This window comes from Lontra canadensis, unplaced genomic scaffold (assembly GCF_010015895.1).
Source record: "Lontra canadensis isolate GAN:19392208 unplaced genomic scaffold, GSC_riverotter_1.0 scaffold1, whole genome shotgun sequence".
Taxonomy (NCBI): Eukaryota; Metazoa; Chordata; class Mammalia; order Carnivora; family Mustelidae; genus Lontra; species Lontra canadensis.
Window position 1 is genome coordinate 66,328,620 of NW_022630995.1, and position 19,392 is coordinate 66,348,011.

General features: G+C 43.2%; 1 protein-coding gene across 1 annotated transcript in view; it reads left to right on the forward strand.

Annotated features, from left to right (window-relative positions):
- Window positions 1-19,392, forward strand: part of POLN (DNA polymerase nu) — a 139,380-nt gene that overhangs the window by 49,503 nt on the left and 70,485 nt on the right. The window contains exons 12-14 of the mRNA XM_032856283.1: window positions 4,634-4,690; window positions 5,587-5,640; window positions 6,314-6,379. Of these exons, the coding sequence (XP_032712174.1) occupies window positions 4,634-4,690; window positions 5,587-5,640; window positions 6,314-6,379 (177 nt within the window). The remainder of the gene's footprint in view (window positions 1-4,633; window positions 4,691-5,586; window positions 5,641-6,313; window positions 6,380-19,392) is intronic.

Below are 19,392 nucleotides of genomic sequence, written 5' to 3' on the forward strand. Positions count from 1 at the left end.
CCCCCCCCCCCACTGAGACTGTTTGTTACATTCAGTGAACCTCCACTGACAAGTCATCATCATCCAAAGTCCATCGTATATCTCCAGGGTCACCCTTTGTGTCGCACATTCTATGGGTTTGGACAAATGTGTAATAACGGGTGTCTACCACTGTGGTATCACGCAGAGTACCTTCACTGCCCTAAACACCCTCGTTCTCCACATGTTCCCCCTTCACCCCACCCCTGCCCCAATATTTTCCTGTCCCCATAGTTTTGCCTTTTCTAGAATGTCCTGTAGATGGAACCCATACAGTGTGCAGCCTTTTCAGACTGACTTCTTTCCCTCAGATTTGTGCATTTCAAGTTCTCCATGTCTTTTCCTAGTTGATAGCTCATTTTTTCTTTTTTTTTTTTAAGATTTTTATTTTATTTGACAGAGATCACAAGTAGGCAGAGAGCCAGGCAGAGAGAGAGGGGGGGAAGCAGGCTCCCCACTGAGCAGGGAGCCCGATGTGGGGCTTGATCCCAGGACCCTGAGATCATGACCTGAGCTGAAGGCAGAGGCTTAACCCACTGAGCTACCCAGGCGCCCCGATAGCTCATTTCTTTTCAATGATCCATTATCTGGATGGACCCCAGTTATTATCCATTCACCTACTGAAGGACATCTTGGTTGCTTCCAAATTTTGGCAATGAGGAAGAAAGCTGCTCTAAACATCTGTGTACAGGTTTTTGTGTGGACTGAAGTTTTCAGCTCCTCTGGGTAAATACCAAGGAGCATGATTGCTGGATCGTATGGCAAAAGTATATTGAATTTTGTAAGAAACTGACAAACTACTTCCCAAAGTGACTACATCTTTCTGCCTTCCCACCAGGTGGATGAGAGTTCCTATGGCTTCACACCCTTGCCAGCATGTGGTGTTGTCAGGGCTTTGGATTCTGCGTGTCCTAACAGATGTGAGCTATGTCCTGAAAAGTCAGGACATACAAGGCAGGAGTCTTGCTAATAGGCTGTCACTGGGGATGCCTGGGTGGCTCAGTGGTTAAGTGCCTGCCTGCCTTCTGCTCAGTTCATGATCCCAGGGTCCTAGGATTGAGCCCCACTTTGGGGCTCCCTGCTCTGCGGGGAGCCTGATTCTCCCTCTGCCTGTTGCTCCCCTCTGCTTGTGCACACGTGCTCGCTCGCTCTCTCTCACAGATTAATAAATAAAATCTTTTAAAAAATGAAGAAATACAAATTCACCGAAGGAAAAATGAAAAATTATGCAACATACTGAAAATGACTATTAAAAAAATAAGCTGTCACTGCAGTGTGGGGACAGAAGTCTCTGTGGTCCAGGTGACAGGTGTGAAGATGGAGCAGTGGACGAATTTCCAGAGAATTTCTGGAGCAGAAAGGAACTCTGTGAGTGAGAGTTCATGTGAGTGTCAACAGAAGACTGTGGGGTAGCTCTTGGTTTTCTTAGCTGTGCAGCTGAGCAGAGAGAAAATGCCACTACCCAGGGAAAACTAGGAGAGGAACAGTTTACTGGGCAGGGGTGGGAGGTGGGGTGTTGGTCAGGCATTCACTCTCAGACATATTAAGACAGAGGTGTTCACAAGACACGGGCACGGAGATGTCACGGGAGCAGTTGGGTCCATGAGAAGTCTTGTGCTGCAAGTGGTCAGCCAGTTTTTAGTAAAATTGCCCTGGGATGGTAGTCCCCTACCCTGGATAGAGCTTTGGAAAGACACTCACGCCCAGGCTGACGACTGAACCACAGAATCATGTCTGTGGGTCAGACAGCCCAGGCCCAAGCATGTTTTTGAAGCTCCCGGCTGTTTCTCATAAGCCAGCCAACATTGATAACCACAGAATTGAATGCTGAGAAACTGACACTTAGAGGTCAGGGAAGAGGCGCCCACAAGAGACTACGGAGTGGCCATGGGAGAAGGTAGCTGAGAAGAATGTGCTGTCAGGAGCCAACAGGGAGCATGTGATAAAGCTCCCTGGGCGGTCCGTGGCTGCAGAACCGCCTCTGATCGCAAACCAGCGCCGGTAGGGCTTGCTCCACGGTTGGATGATATCAAATACTTATATCTTTCAAGCGTTCTCACTCGGCTCAAGTAGAGATATACAGAGAGACTGTGGTTAGAAAGTTATTTTGTGAGTAAGGTATCCAGATAAGGAGAGCTAGTCCATCTTAAGCAATTTTCTTTGCTAAGTGTTTTTATGTACTTCCATGCCCCCGGGGATAACTTTTCTAAGTAAAGGGCAATTCTGGATCGCACTGAGGTCAGGTGCCCCCCCCCCCCCCCGGGGAGTGCCTATTCCCATGGCACCAGCACCGGCTCTCTGGCTTACAACTGTGGCCAGCCAAGACCCTTGGGTCCTCTGTCTTTATTCAAACAGACCGGGATACAACTTTATGCCTTACGCTGTTAGAGGAGTGTATGGCCTCAGTTACCCCAGCCTGGTCTATAGATTCAGAACAATCTTTTTTTTTAAAGATTTTATTTATCACAAGCAGGCAGAGAGGCGGGAAGCAGGCTCCCTGCTGAGCAGAGAGCCCAATGCGGGGCTAGATCCCAGGCGTGACCCAAACCAAAGGCAGAGGCTTTAACCCATTGAGCCACCCAGGCGCCCCTAGATTCAGAACAATCTTAGCAGCAGTTTTTTTGGAGAAGCTGGCAAGCTGATTCCAAAATTGCCAAAGAAATGCAAAGAACTAAGCCAGTGTGATCTTAGCACTACTGGAGGACTTAGTCCATTGGACATCAAGACTAACCCTAAATCAATGGGGATTGCGAGGAACTAAGTAGCATAGTGTAGTGTCGACAGGAGCATGAACAAATAGACCAACGGACCCAGTGTGGGGAGTCCACACGCTTGTATGATAGGCACGATCTCTGAGAGGGTGGCTCTGCAGAGCAGTGAGTAAGGACGGCTCGTTCCATAAATGGCCCTATTTCACAGCATATGCAAAAATAAACTCCAAATGAGCTGTACATCTAAATATGAAAGGCAAAAACAACAAAGACTATAGAAGATACCATAAAGGAACATCCTCAAGACCTTTTGGTGCGTGAATGTCCCTAAGTAGGATACAGGATGCATTACCCATGCAGGAAAAGACGGATACATTGGACAAGAGTAGAGTTTAGAATCTCTGTTAATGAAGAGATGCCATTAAACAAATAAGAAAGTCACAGAGGGCAGAGAGATTTCCAGTAAATATAATTGGCTGAAGAAACTGCTGTCCAGAATAACAAATACCTACAAATCATGGGGGGAAAAAAGACACACAAACCAATTCTTTAAATGGGCAACAGACATGAACAGGGGTTTAATGAGGGAAGATACCTACTTAGTCAATGAGTGTGTGAATATGGTCCTACTACAGTCGTCATTGAGGAATTACATACACAACTACTGTGCAGTATCACAACACAATTACCAGAGTGGCTAACATTAACATTGGGACATGTGTTGGCAAAGATGTGGGGCAACTGGATCACCTACCATACTGACAGGGTACAGACGGGTGCCTTCACTTGGGAGAACTGGCTGGTGGTGTCTCTGCTGCGGTTGGCCCTGCGATTCCATTCCTCTCTGTGTTTCTACTCAGCAGAACCATGGACATTATGTTAACCAAAATCCAGGCTCCAGAATGTTCACAGCAGCACTAGTCATCATGGCCTATAAACAAGTTATTAGTATCCATCAAGGATAAAATCTAGTTGTCCTACATTCACATAGTCGAAGATAGGAGTACAAGTAAATGAAATGCTGCTTCATACAACACAGATGAATGTTAAAACCACCATATTGAACAAAAGCCACACACAGTGCCTATCCCCTTCCTTTGATACAAAGTTTGAAAGCTGGGAAAAGTGGCCTTCATGGTGGAGGTCAGGGTGGTGGTTACCTACAGGGGAGGGGTGGGACGCACAGGGCACCTGGAGTGTTCTGTGTGCATGGCCTTACCCCAGCGTGTTCACTTTGTGGTAATCGAACAAATCATGTTCTTATGATCTTGAGTCATCCTGTATGTAATATTTTGGCCTTTTTTTTTTTTTTAAAGATTTTTATTTATTTATTTTGACAGAGAGAGATCAGAAGTAGGCGGAGAGGCAAGCTCTCCTCTGAGCAGGGAGCCCGATGCGGTGCTTATCCCAGGACCCTGGAATCAGGGCCTGAGCCAAAGGCACCTGCTCAACCAATTGAGCCACCCAGGCGCCCCATATTTTGGCCTTTTAAAATTTGTTAAAATCCGTAATCCTATTCTGAGATTACCTCCCTGACATTATGCCCAGATAACTGTGATTGAAACATTGGATGTTCCTAAACTCTTTTTGGAGGCATTTTCTTAGTTTATTCTCCTGTGTGGTATTTTGCATATCCTGGATTTGGATTCCATGAATTTAATCTTGGAAGCAATCTTATTCCAAGCCTGTGTTAAGGGCCTTTAGCTCCCATATGGACGGCAGTGATTTTATAAGGGATTTAGATTAAGACACTTGAAAACTACATTTATTATGAATCTTCACTTTGGAAAATATGGTCAATACGACCACTTATTACTAGGACTTTCTCCAGCTGAAAATAAGTGTTCAAAATGTTAAAATTAAATGAAGGAATTATATTGGTGACATTTATCCTCATTTTTCAGTTAAGTGCTCTGCAGGACCTTCATCCATTACCCAAGATAATTTTGGAATATAGACGGGTAAGTTTCCTTTGTGAGTGAGTGAGTTGGTGAGAGAGGGGGCCGTCTGGCACCGCCCCTGACAAAAGCCATCAGTCCGTGATCATGGCAGTAGCGCTGGCAGTGTTCCGAGGGGGACAGAGCTCATTCAGGTGACTTGGTACCTGCGCTGCTCTCGTGCACCCCACTCGGCTGGAGCCACCAGGTCCCATGGGGACGAGGATGGATGAAGGCGGGGAGGGGATGTGTGTTGTCATCAGGTGGCTTCGCTGTGGGCTAGACTCTACCAGCAGAGTTCAGAAGCCTCTTGAGGACCTCCGGCTGCTCCCCAGCCCTGGGCCTGGTGAGGTTCCCCACTCCTCTCTCAGCATGGTGGTGCCCTTGTTCGCTGGCGCGCCCCCTTCCTCAGCGGCCCGCGCTTCCTCTGTCCATGCACCTGCATGTGTTCTCTGCTGTTGGTGAGCTGCGGCCATAACTTGGGCCACCGCCTGTACCATCAGTCTGCCATCCCCTGAACCTGCGGCCTGCTGCTCTCCTGAGGTGTGGCAGCTGACAGGGCTTGGTCATGACACCAAACAGCCTTCTCTTGAAGGGATGAAACGACTAGAGGAGAACTAAAGACACCTTAGGGGATGCAGGAGGACAGGTACCCACAACGACGCTCCATTTATCTCTGCAACATTTCTGTGAGAAGAATGATTCCAGAATTATTCCAGAAAAGGGGGTAGGGTGCCATCTTTTTCTGTGCATCATTGTTTAATTCTGGGTCCCGCACCAGGCTGTTGCAGGGCCTCCTGGAGTCATCGGAGTGGACACGTGAGTGGCACACGCCCAGTGCTCTGTGAAACACGTCTGTGACGCTGGTTCCTGCTCAATGCTTAAACAAGAAAATGATTACTTTTGTCTGTGTTACCTAGGTTCACAAGACCAAGTCAGCCTTTGTGGATGGATTACTAGCTTGCATGAAAAAGGTAATGGAGCTGAACGAGATCCTGTGCTCAGGAATGTGGTTTCCATGGGGCCTCAGAGACATATACAATTTCCTGAAATTTTAGTTAACAATGAAATCACCAAATATTCTTGAGCTGTGAGCCGTGATTTGTTATTAGCGGGTCTCTTTATAGCCTGAGTTGGCATCATGCCTTCAGGCCTGGAGCTGCACATACGCGGGAGTCCTGGGGCTGCCCAGGCACTGTGACACCTGTCACCACACCTCTGCCCGCACCCAGTGCAGGGAAGCAGGAGGAGGAGGCTACCAGCAGAGGCCTTCTGTCTGGGCCCCCATCTAGGCTGCGGGCCCCTGTCTAGGCTGCAGACCCCCGCCTGGAGTCCATGTGGTGTCCCCGCAGCACATGGCCCTCCTCTCCCCATGCTCAGGGGCTTGAAGGTACCCAAAGACCCACATGTCCTGTTGCTGCTTCTGCCTGGGTTGGGGGACCCTCCTTGTTGGCCAGCAGTTGGCTGATGCCCAGCGGCCTCTCAGGGTTGAGGGCTTTGGGCCAGCAGCTTGTGGACGTCTGCAGGAGAGCAGTGAGTGCTGTGTACTGTGAGCAGGGAGACTGTGAGCAGGGCCCGTGGGCCTGTGTATTCTTGATTTCACACGGCATTGCCCACACTGAAACTGATTCTTTCTAACTGACAAAGGGTTCCATTTCCTCTACTTGGAATCAGATGGGAACTGTGACCGGAAGACTTTCAACCCGGCACCCGGTAAGTTAGCACTCCTTGGCAGATGCCAGCTTCGGTGCCTCAGAGCTGACTTTCTGCCTATCTGTGGATTTGCCTTCCCTTTCTGAGAGCAGGCCCCATATTGATGGGTGTGTTTTGCTCTGTTGACCCATTCAGCTGATCCTCATTTAACACCTGCTGTGTTTGGGGAACAGAGTGAGGGAACAAGACATGTGCTCCCTGCCTTCACAAAGTGTTGAATTAGTAAGGGGTCCTTTCCATCCAGAGAGTCATGTTTGCTGGGGGTGAGGGCCCAAGGGACACCCTGTTCCCACTCCCCCTTGCTTATCTTCAAACGTGGACTGGACGGGAGGCTTCTGAGGTCCAGAAATGTGTTGAGATGTCTGATGCTCTGATGACCTCCTCCATTTCTTTGTTGTTGTTCCAGCTGTCTCTGATGAAAAAAGTATAATACCCTTGAATTTATGATGCAGCTCTAATAATACTCAAAGCAATTAGCTTTTAAATGGCTTTATATTTTTTTTATTTAAAGATGACTCATTACTGATTTTTCATTGCAGACCACTTCCTCAAGTATAGAAATGTAAACAAACAAATAAACAAAAACTAGTAAAAGTCTCCTATTATCCCACCATGCAGAATTAACTGTGGTTAGCATTTTGGCATCTATCTTTGTTGACTTTTTGCTAAGTACTCATATTTATAAAATACTGTTTTTCTACCAAAATAAAACCCCATTTTAATTTTATACTTTTCAATTTCACTTATGACATCTTGATATCATACATTAATATTGACCTGAATCTATATTTAGATTTAAACATTTGAATTATTTAAATATATGAATTAAATACATTAATTATTTAAATATGTACTATAAAAATATATACATATGAGTATATATGTGATAAATTCACATACCTTGGATGTGTGTAGAATAAAACATTTCGGTGCTCTTTCCTTCCCTTTCACAATACATCTGTCTACCCCATGGGTCCCCCCCTGTCATGGGTCTGGACGGCGTCTCTCCAGCCTTCACCTGACCTTTACGTGTGGGGGTATCCAGTGCTCACAGCAGGTGGTTGTGCGGGGCTGGGTGGGCTCACACATGGCAGGAGCTGCAGCCCCGATCAGGGCCCTATGCTCTCTGGACTTTTCACCCATCTTAGCAAGGTCTTTCTTTGGACGCCCCACTTTAGAGACCTCTTCTGTGGTCTTTATCGGCTCACCATGAGCAGGACTAACACTGGTGCCTCCTCTGAAGGCAGGTGCCTGCTGCACCCTTTCTCTTAGCTGCTGCTGCTTCTCATCAAAGAGTAATTCTGGAGTTCTACTGCAAAAGCACTCTCTTTGTGAGGTCCTTGCTGGTGCCTGTACGGGATTGTAAGTTTGTATTTTCTATTGCATTTCCAGATTAATATCTTGCTGTGTTTTATCCTCTTCCAGAAATCTCCAGTACCTCTGGCTTATGGGTAGCACTCCTCTGTTTTATGGGTAGCACTTTTTAGTGACATTCTTGTTTTATTTATTTATTTTCTATCATTTCAAATGAATTTTTGGAAGGCGAAGGTATAAACATAACACATGCATTTTACCACTACCTTCCACTTGAAGTCCACATCTTCATTTTTTTTTTTTTTTTAAGATTTTTTTTTTTATTTATTTGACAGACAGAGATCACAAGTAGACAGAGAGGCAGGCAGAGAGAGAGGAGGAAGCAGGCTCTCCGCTGAGCAGAGAGCCCGATGCGGGGCTCGATCCCAGGACCCCGGGATCATGACCTGAGCCGAAGGCAGAGGCTTTAACCCACTGAGCCACCCAGGCGCCCCCACATCTTCATTTTTAACAGCTGCTTTATACTCCCCTTGATGACTGGCCCTGGTGATGGTCATTTAGATTGTTTTCAGTTGTACTTATTTTATACAGAGATGCCACAAACATACCTGTATGTATATTTTTGGAACATTTTTCTAATGATTTCTATAGGATTCCTAAAGATGGAATTCCTGAGTCAAAGAATATGTGTATTTTTAGGGCTTTACATTATGAGTTGTGTTTCTTACCTTCCTTGTTAGTGGAAGCACTTTCTTTCCAACTGTGTTCATCCTTAGTGGAAGTAGAAGCCCCCATCTGGTAATTTTCATCCACCTAAAACCCTCATTCTTTGTGTTCTCTTAGCATTGAGGGCTTCATTGTTCAATATTTGCTTTATCAAACCTCAGTCTAGTGCTGTCCTAGATGTTCCCTGTACTTGCCTGATGGTCACTACATGGGGTTTAACTGCCTATTGACCTCTGTTTACCCCACTACATTGTATGTTCCATGAGAACAGGGACTTTTTTTACCTCTTTTGTTGACTTACCCCCCAGGCCTGGCTCTGCACCTGGAACCCACCTGGTAGGCACCAAGTACTTACTGAGTGAGAACCTGGACAAGTGAGCCACTCTTGAGCTGCCTTCCTGTGTCTCAAAGTCACATGGTATGGGATCATCATTGGGATTGCAGGTGTTAACAGTGTAGGCCCAGCCTCTTCCTTGAGCTGGACAGTCATGTTCACTACCCTAGCTGGGAGCTGGTCAAGAACCTCAATTCTCCTCTTCCCTTGACTTGGATCTTTTAGAGTTCATGCCTGTCCATCTTTGTTTTGTGTCTCTCTTGGACCCATCATCATATTTTTACGAAGGCCTGCTTCTGAGCAGGGGCAGAGGACCTCTCTGTTCCCTCGCACTTGCCAGGAGCCACGTTCTCACCATATCTTCATCTCCTAATACCTTCTTGTTGGTCGTGGCTTCAGATGCCCCTCCAGAAACATTCTGTGTCAACAGGCTAGTTTTTGTCACTGTCCTTGTGTCCCCACAGTGCCACTTGCACTAAGTGGTTCTAGGTCTGAATTCACCCACGTTTCATAATTCAAAATATCTGACCTCACCCATTGTATTGTTATAAATTCTTTAATATCCTGGCTCTTTGGTCTTCTTCTAGGTTAGCTTTTAAAAGTTCCTAAAATGTCACAGCTTTAAAATATATTGTCTGGACGTCTAGAGATCCAGGTATGATTTAGCTTTGGCTCCTTGGTGAGTGCTCTCCCTCCTAGTTTCTTCATTTTCCTAATTCTGTGTCTGTTATCTTGTTAGCATGTTTGCACTAGCTTTTTTGGTATCAAACTGAGATGGAGACAAGTTAAGATTTTTTGATATAATGGTGAATGCTTTGATGTAATTTGTGATTCCTTGACCCCTCATGATTTTCCTTGCCTTAAGGCTATTCTTTTTACCTTTGTTTAGGTCCCTTTTCTGCCCCTTGGTCCCTGAACACATCTTCCTGCAGCCCGACCTTCTTGGCCTGGTCATTGCCTGCTCTTCTGGCAGCAGCTCAGGGAATATGTCCATCAGGAAGCATCATCTGACAGCCTCCCCCAACCCAAAGCTCAGCAAGAGGCCCCTCTCCCTGTGAAAAAGGCATGGCACCAATATAATGAACACATGTGTGTCCATCATTCATTCTAAGAGCTTAAATGTTACTTGGGTGCATTTAAAGCTCCTGTCTGCTCTTTTCCCAAGTTGCTTGCTCTTTCTTTCTTTCTTTCTTTCTTTCTTTCTTTCTTTCTTTCTTTCTTTCTAAAGATTTTATTTATCCATTTGACAGAGATCACAAGTAGGCAGAGAGGCAGGCAGAGAGGGTGGGGAAGCAGGCTCCCTGCTGAGCAGAAAGCCCGATGTAGGGCTCCATCCCAGGATCCTGGGATTATGACCCGAGCCGAAGGTAGAGGCTTTAACCCACTGAGCCACCCAGGCACCCCCAGTTTCTTTCTACCTTAAAGTTAATGTTTGTCATCCCGTCCAGTCTGTACTACAAATACACACACGTGTGCATGTACACACATACACACACTTAAATAGATGTATGTATATGTACATATGTGTGTGTGTATATATATCCCTAAACTATATTTTTTTTTACTGTTTTTAAACTTTATATAAATGGTATCAATTCGTACTTATATAAGTTGCTGTTTTCTTTTTTCTCTTTTTTTTTTTTTTCAAATATTTTATTTGAGAAAGAGCAGTTGCAGGGGGGAGGGGCAGAGGGAGAGGGAGAAGCAGGGAGAGAGCTGAACAGGGAGCCTGGCGCAGGGCTGGATCCCAGGATCCTGGGATCACAATCTGAGTGGAAGGCAGGTGCTTAACCGACTGAGTCAGCCTGGTGCCCTATAGCTTGCTGTTCTCATTCAACATTATGTTTTTGAGATTTATCCACACTGGCTGAAGTAGCACTAGTCCATTTATCTGGGCTACTATATAGTATTTCATTGTATAAACATACTAGATGTTTTCCAGATTTCCACTATTAGAAACAATGCTGCAAGAATTAAAAATAATGCTGTGATATATATTCTTAGACACATGCCAGGGTTTCCCCTCCTGGTTACTCGTGTTGCCTGGCCAGAGGGCATGCTAGGTGCTGCTTTCCTGACATCACCTGGCACTCTCCAGGGGGTGGAAAGGCACACCCCTCCCCACCTGCAGCTTTGGAGAGAGCTCCGTGCTGCTCCACAATGTCTGCTGCTCTTGATGTTTCCACACGTTCTAGTCTTTGCCGCTTGGATGCATGTGAATTAGTATTTATTGTGGTTTAAGATTCAGGTTTCTTTGCAGTTTCTTCAGTGACTTGCTTGTTTATTTCTTTTGCCCATTTTCAATTTAACAGTTTGTCTTTCCTTATTAATTTATAAAATTTCCTTATATTTTATGGATACTAGTCTTTCATTTACTTACATAAATATTTTCTCTTAGTCTGTGTTTGATGTTTTTATGTTGTGTTTGATGACGTTGAATCACAGGTGTTTTCTGTGCTCATATCAACTTCATACTCTTTTCTTTATGGTTTTAATGCTTTGTGTCTTTTTTAAGGAACCTTTTTTTTTTTTTAACACAGAGATCCTCATGATACTCTAATTCTCTTTTAATTGTTTTAGGGCTTTGCTTTTTACATTGGGTCTGCAGTCCCTCTGGAATTTGCATTTATACAGATGAAAGGGAGAGATCCCATTATGTTCCCATCTGAATAACTGCTTGTTATAACTATGGTTACAGGAAGCTGTTGGAATAACTTACAGTAATTTGCAATTCCTCTATCCTTGAATTTTGATAGATGCTGGGTCTGTTTTTAGGCTCTCAGTTTTGTGCCCTTGGTCCATTTGTCTATTCTTTTTTTTTTTTTAAGATTTTATTTATTTGACAGACATCACAAGTAGGCAGAGAGGCAGGCAGAGAAAGAGAGGGAAGCAGTCTCCCCGCTGAGCAGAGAGCCCAATGTGGGGCTCCATTCCAGGACGCTGAGATCATGTCCTGAGCCAAAGGCAGAGGCTTAACCCACTGAGCCACCCAGGCGCCCCCGTTTGTCTATTCTTACATGATTTTAATTTAAGATAGTTTCATTGGAAATGTTCATCCCCAGATTATCCTCAGCTTAACCTATATAATATCACTTACTCCCTTGCTGTAGTGTTTGCCTTCCTTCTACTATACACTCTTCGAGTTGTCTCAACATTCTATCCCAGAAATGAGCTCAGTGTCTACCATATGATGGGTGGTCACAAAATGCTTTTGAAATAATGAATAAAATTGATCATCACACTAAGTCTAATTACCCTCTGTCGCCATATGGGTGACCCCCTTAACTTAGTTGATCTACTCCCCAGTTGCCTTACCCCTCTGATAATCATCAACCTGTTCTCTGAATCTATGAGTTTAATTTTGTTTTGTTTGTTCTTTAGTTTTATTTTTAGATTCCATATATAAGTGAAATCATATGGTATTATTTGTCTTTCTCTGACTTATTTCACTTAACATAATGCCCTCAGGATTCATCCATGTTGTCACAAATGGCGAGAACTCCTTCTTTTTATGGCTAACATTCCATAATATATACATACCATATCTTCTAAATCCATTCATCCATCAGTGGACACTTGGGCTGCTTCCATATCTTAGCTATTGTAAATAATGCTGCAATAAACATAGGGATGTATGTGTCTTTTCAAGTTCATGCTTTTGTTTTCTTCAGGCAAATACCCAGTAGTAGAATTGCTGCATAATACGATAATTCTATTTTTATATCTTTGGGGAGTCTCTACCCTGTTTCCACAGTGGCTGCACCAATTTCCATTCCTATTAACAGTGTACAAGATCTTCCTTTTCTCTACATATTTGCCAACACTTGTTGTTTCTTGTCTTTCTGATAATAGCCATCCCGGCAGGTATGAGATAATATCTCTTCATGGTTTTGATTTGCATTTCCCTGATAATGAGTGATGTTAAGCATCATTTCATGTGCCTGTTGACCATTTGCACATCTTCTTCAGAAAAACATCTATTCAGGTCCTCTGCTCATTTTTTAATCAGGTTTTTTTTTTTTTTGCTATTGAGTTATTTGAATTCCTTATGCATTTTGGATATTAATGCCTTACAGGATATATGATTTATAATTTTTTCCCATTCAATAGGTTGCCTTTTTTTCCTCCCTTTGCAGAAGTTTTTTATTTTTTTAGTTTAACCTACTCCCACTTGTTTATTTGTGCTTTTGGGGTCAGATCAATGCTGAGACTGATGTCAAGAAGCTTACCACCTATGTTTTCTTTGAGGATTTTTATGCTTTTGGGTCTTATATTCAACTCTTTAATCCATTTTGTGTTAATTTTTACATGGTATAAGATAGTGGTCTAGATTCATTCCTTTGAATGTATCTGTCCAGGTTCCTCAACACCATTTACCAGAGAGACTGTCTTTTCCCTATTGGATATTCTTGCCTCTTTTGTTGTAGATTTATTGGCCATATAATCATAGCTTTATTTCTGGGCTCTCTATTCAGTTCTATTGGCCTATGTGTCTATTTTAATGCCAATATGTACTAATATTTTTAAAGGATTTTTGTGTATATACTCATGAGAAATATAGATCTGTTTTTATCTGGTTTGGATACCAGGATAACACTAGTTTCACAAAGTAGGAAATATTCCTCCTCTTGCATTTTCTGGAAGATATCGCGTGGAATTTGTGTTAATTCTTTAAATAGGTATGCCTGGGTGACTCGGTCCATAGAGTATGTGTCTCTTTATCTCAGGGTGGTAACTTCAAGCCCCACATTGGGTATAGAGATTACTTAAAAATAAAATCTTAAAAAAAGATCTTCTTTAAATTTGGTAGAATTTGCTAATAAAATTGTCTGGGCCTGGAGGTTTCTTGTTGGAGAGTTTTAAAATCACGTGTTCAATTTTACCAACATATAGGGTTATTCATATTATCTTGTTTCATACTGGGTAAATTTTGTTTGGTTGTATTTTTTGAAAAATTAGTCCATTTTGCCTTATTTGTGAAATTGTTGTGCATATAGTTGTTTGTAGCATTCCCTTAACCTTTTGATGTCTGCAGGATCTGTAGTGATGTCCCCTATTTCATTTCTGATACTGGTAATTTGTGTCTTCTCTCTTTTTTCTTTGTCAGTCTAGACAGAGTTTTATCAGTGTTATTGATCTTTTTCAATGAACAGCTATTTTTTTCAGTGGGTTTTATCTGTTTTCAATTTTATTGATTTCTGTTCTTTATTCTTTTATTTCTTCTGCTTGATTTGGGTTTATTTTTCTTTACTTTGGTAGGTTCTCAAGGTGCAATTTTAGATTTTTGCCTTAAGATTTTTCCTTTTTTCTCGTGTACATTTTTTTGTGCTATAAAATTTCATTCTTCCCCACAGTTCTAACTATATCCCACAAATGTTGACATGTTGTATTTTGTCAAAGAAAAATTGCACCAGAGAGAGTTGAACAGGCAAGGAAGTGTTTATTCAAGATTATTGCAATAGGGAAGAGAGATAAAATTCAACTCCAAATACAGCAAGGGCACGTGGGAATTTACGGCCAGTAGGGATGTGGACAGAGTCACTGGGTAGAAAATTACTAGGAGGAACTTGTTCAGGTATGAAGGGTGGGGGGAATTCATGCTAATTCACTTGCTAAACTCAGCCACAGTGCTTTTCTGTGGTATTTGACTAGAGTAGGTTTTCTGTCTTGCTGGGCTGTCCCCTTCCTGTCCTTTGGCTCAAGAGAGCAGGCTCCTCCCCTCCCTTGCCACCTTGAGAAGGAGGAGCATGTGTGGAGGGTCAGCACTGAGTGCTTTTGCCCACGTGTCTACACTGGGTGATTAAATTACTGCTTATCCGAGTATTCATCCAAATACGTCCAGTGGCAAACAACAGAAAATCAAACCCAAACTGATGTAAACTATCAAGGTATTTCTCAGCTTACCTAACTTAGAAGTCCAAGGGAGGGCCAGCTTCAGGCAAGATTTGATCTGGCAGCCTAACTTATACAGCAGGTCCAGCTTCTGTCCCCCATTTCCAGCTTCTCTTCCTCAGCGTCCCAGCAGGTCTTGGCAAAAACTACTTAGTTTTTTTTTTGCTCCGTACTCTGAACACATCTCTCCATGTCACTTCCATGGAAGGAGAAGGAAGCATCTTTTGCAGATGCCCTCCTTGCATCTCCTTGCATCTTTCAGAAATAGCCTAAGCCACCCTTCAACTAGTCACTGTGGCCACAAGATAGCCTCTGCTGGCTGGCTTAAAGGTGGGGGTCCTTAACAACAATTTGAGTGTCTTTTTCTAAGGAAGAAGGAAAAGAATACTCATGGCCCCAGTAGCCAGTGTCTCCACACGTGACAAGATTATGGGTTTTTTCTAGCGATCAGCATATACGAGAAGTATTGTTCTAACAGGAAATGTTCTGTTCTGTTCTCAGTGTGCCCACCATTCTTAGGTTGTTACTCCTTAAAGATTCTTAGAAAATTTGCCTTCGGGCTCAGGCAGCATCATCCAATGAAGAGTCTTGTTTTCCAGGTACAATATTTAAGCCCTATTTCATCATTACCTATATACATGTTAAAGTAGTTAATTTGAACTAATTATATTCAGGGTCTTTACGTTGTTGGCATGTGATTTTGCTGCTTACCTGATGAGGATCTCTCACATAATATCATTGTGCTATCAAATTATTTATTATCAAGATTTTCATAGGTCATGTAACTATTGCTAACTCTGTACCACTATTTGAAACCCAAATGAGATGTTTTTACCTGTATACTTTGTTATTTCAAGGATTAAATATTTTCCAATTTCTATGTAGAATAAAAGGAGCATTCCCCTCATTCTCCAAGTATCACTTCACAGTGGGAGCCCCTGGGTGGTGCAGTTGGTTGAGCTTCTGACTCTCGGTTTTGTCTCAGGTCATGGTATCAGGGTCATGAGATTGATCCCCACGTCAGGCTCTGTGCTCAGCACAGAGTCTGCTTAAGTTTCTCTCACTCTCATCCTCTGCCCTCTGTTCTCTCTAAAATAAATAAATAAATCTTTAAAAAAGAAAGCTACAGTGATTTCATCCTTTTATGCCAGATCTGCCTCAGTTTCCTGGTGGCTCAGGTGGGAGGCCTGGTTTTCAAGCCCCATCGCCAGGTCCTGTGGAGTGTTGCTCCTGGACATTGCTCTCCGCTACCCTTCTCATCCCACTCACCTTGGCTGTCTTTGCGGGCCCTCCCATTCTCCTGTCCAGCAGCCAGACAGCCTCACAGGCCAGCCACATTCTCTTCTCCGTACCTCATGTCCAGGGCTCTTGGTGTTCTGACCCCTGCCTCCCTCTCCCAATCTCCTCCTACTGCCCATTCATTCATTCATTCATTCAGCAGTTCACTGAGCACTTCTTACATGTTAGGCTGTTCAAGGTGTTTCTGCTGAATCACAGTCACTGACCTTGGGGAGTCTGGGGACTGGAGGGAACGAGCAGATGGGCAAAAATACTGAATAAATCCTAATACGAAAGACGATAAAATGTTGTGGAAAATACAGAAGTGCAGGGGCAAGGATCAAAAGCACAGGGAAGACAATGCTCATGAGGAGAGACAGAGAGGCAGTGATGGAGGAGGTGGGGACCAAACTAAAGCTCTCAGGTGAAGGAGTGGGCCACCTGGGACCATAGAGGTGCGGGAAGGTGCAGCTGAGCCCCTCACTCAGCCCCCAGTGTCACACAAGGCAGGCTACATGCTGGTCTTGGGGCTGCAGATCAGGCCAAGTGCAGGAGTATTAGCCCAGTGCGAACTGCTCTCTTGGGTATGTCTGTGTAGCCCTTACCCTGTTCTCTTCACCAGTTGTCCTTTCTATGGTTTTGCTGCCATGGCTTTTACTTGTCTTGTTTTCCCTCATATTCTTAAGAAAAATGATTTCAGGAATTATCTGGCACTGTTTGACCGAACTCCAGAGGCAGCTGAACACTGGTTTGGGGTAGACCTGATTTCAAATTCTAGCTCAATTGCTAACAGTATAACTCTAGCTAGAAACTTCAATTTTCCCATGCATGAAATGATAAAAATAATGTCTTCTTTGCGAGATTATTGGGAAGATTATTTCCTTTTCATTTCATTCATTCAACTAATAGGAAAGGTCACAGGTGCTGAGGACCCAGGGGTGATACCGCAGACATGGCCTTGCCCTTAGGAGGCCGCATCCTGCTGGAGCACGAGTTTGTTCCTTTGTTCCTGACAGCCCATCAGAGGCACTCATGTGGTGCTTGGAAGCTGCTGCTGCTGCTGCTGTCACACAGAGATCAGGACAAGGGAAGCCAGCTGTGACCCTCGTTGTGATTATCACTGCCATTTGGCCTCATTCTAGAGGCTCCAAGGATGTACGCTAGAGACAGGTCTGCCATCATGGTTGCTATATTTCTGCTGCCTCCTTGTAGTGAACCCAGAGTTTGGACCCTTTGGCCACACTGCAGAGGACTGCTGGTGGCCATCTCCAGGCCCACATAGTACATGAACAGGAGGGCCATTGGACAACAGACCTCTTGGCTACAACTGCCTTCCCTCATAGTGAAAACTGTTCCTTGCTTGGCATTTTCACTTATGACTACTGACATTTTTTTTTTTTTAAGATTTTATTTATTTATTAGACACAAAGGGAGAGAAATCACAAGTAGGCAGAGAGGCAGGCAGAGAGAAAGGGGGAAGCAGGCTCTCTGCTGAGCAGAAAGCCCGATGCGGGACTCGATCCCAGGACCCTGAGATCATGACCTGAGCCGAAGGCAGAGGCCTAACCCACTGAGCCACCCAGGCGCCCAACTACTGACATTTTAACAAATGCCAAATTGAAGGCTTAAAATGTCACCTCTGCACCTTGCCATTTGCTGAATGTGAAATAAAGGCTGTTAACATTTAATTTTTCTAGATTAGTGCTCTTATTTTTTTTTTTAAGCACAACAAAGTTCACCAGGAAAACAAATGCTAAGAGTGAGCCCAGTTTTTATTACTAGCACTTTTCTCCATACCCATAATGGGGGCCAAAGTTGTTGATGGAAGCTGAGAAAAGAGAATCAGGTACAAAGCACAGGGTGTTTCCTGTAGTGGGTCTCAGTGTCCCAGAGAATCTGGCTGTGTTTATTTATACAGGGGGCTTGGAAGTGGTTCTCATACCACTTGTGATCTGTACGTTAAAGAAGAATTTGTAACCTAGAGGAGAATAAAGTCCCAACTTATTTTTACTTATTATAGTTTGGGAAATTTAAAGCAGTCACTCTGATGTATGGTCCTGTTGCTTTGTGCTCACTCTGCATTCTGCTCAACAGTGCTCAAAAGGCATATGGGCCTGGTCCAGATTACTGCAAATTAGGGGGGCCCAGGAGATTAAAATTTTCACTGCGTGTTTATTCAGCATAGTACTGGAAGTCCCTGCTGCAGCAATCAGACAAGAAAAAGAAATAAAAAGCAACCAAATTGATAAGGAAGAAGTAAAACTTTCATTATTTGCAGATGACATGATACTACATATAGAAAACCCTAAAGATTCCAACATAAAACTATTAGGACTGATGACTGAACTCAGCAAAGTTGCAGGATCAAAAATTAATATATAGAAACCTGTTGCAAAAAAAAAAAAAGAAAGAAAGAAACCTGTTGAATTTCTATATACTGATAACCAAGTAGCAGAAAGAGAAATTTTAAAAACAATCTCATTTACAATTGCACACCCCCCCCCAAAAAAAATACCTAGGAATAAACTTAACTGGGAAAGTGAAAGACTTGTACTCTGAAAACTATATAACATTGATGAAAGAAGTTGGAGAAGACACAAATAAATGGAAAGATATACTATGCTCATGGATTGGAAGAATTAATATTGTTAAAATGCCCATACTATACAGAGCAATCTACAGATTCAGTGCAATTCCTAACAAAATACCAATAACATTTTCCATAGAACTAGAACACATGATACCAAAATTTGTATGGAACCACTGAAGACCCCAAATAGCCAAAGCATTCTTGAGAAAGAAGAATAAAGCTGAAGGTATCACAATTCCAGATCTCAAGATATATTACAAAGCTATTGTAATTAAGACAGCATGGTACTGGTACAGAAATAGACACATAGATCAAGGGAACAGAATAGAGAGCCCAGAGATAAACCCACACTTAACGTGGTTGATTAATCTACGACAAAGGGAGCAAGCATATCCAATGGGGGGAAAAGTCTCTTCAATAAATGGTGCTGGGAAGACAGACAGATACTACATGTGAAAGACTGAAACTGGACCACAAAATAAAGTTAAAATGGGTTAAAGACCTAGACGTGAGACCTGAAAGTATAAAAATCCTAGAAGAAAACATAGGCAGTAATCTCTTTGATATCCACTGTTGCCACATTTTTCTAGATATGTCTCCTGAGACAAGGGAAACAAAATTAAACTATTGGGATTCCTCCAAAATAAAAGCTTCTGCCCAGCAAAGGAAATCATCAACAAAATGGAAAAGCAATTTAGTGAATGGAGAGAGGAAATAATATATCCAATAAAGTGGTAATAGCTGAAATATAAGGAACTTACACAACTCAATGCCCCCCCCCAAAACCAGTCCAATAAAAAGTGGACAGAGAACCAAATTGACATTTTTCCAAAGAAGACATACAAATGACCAACATGAAAAGATGCTCAACATCCCTCA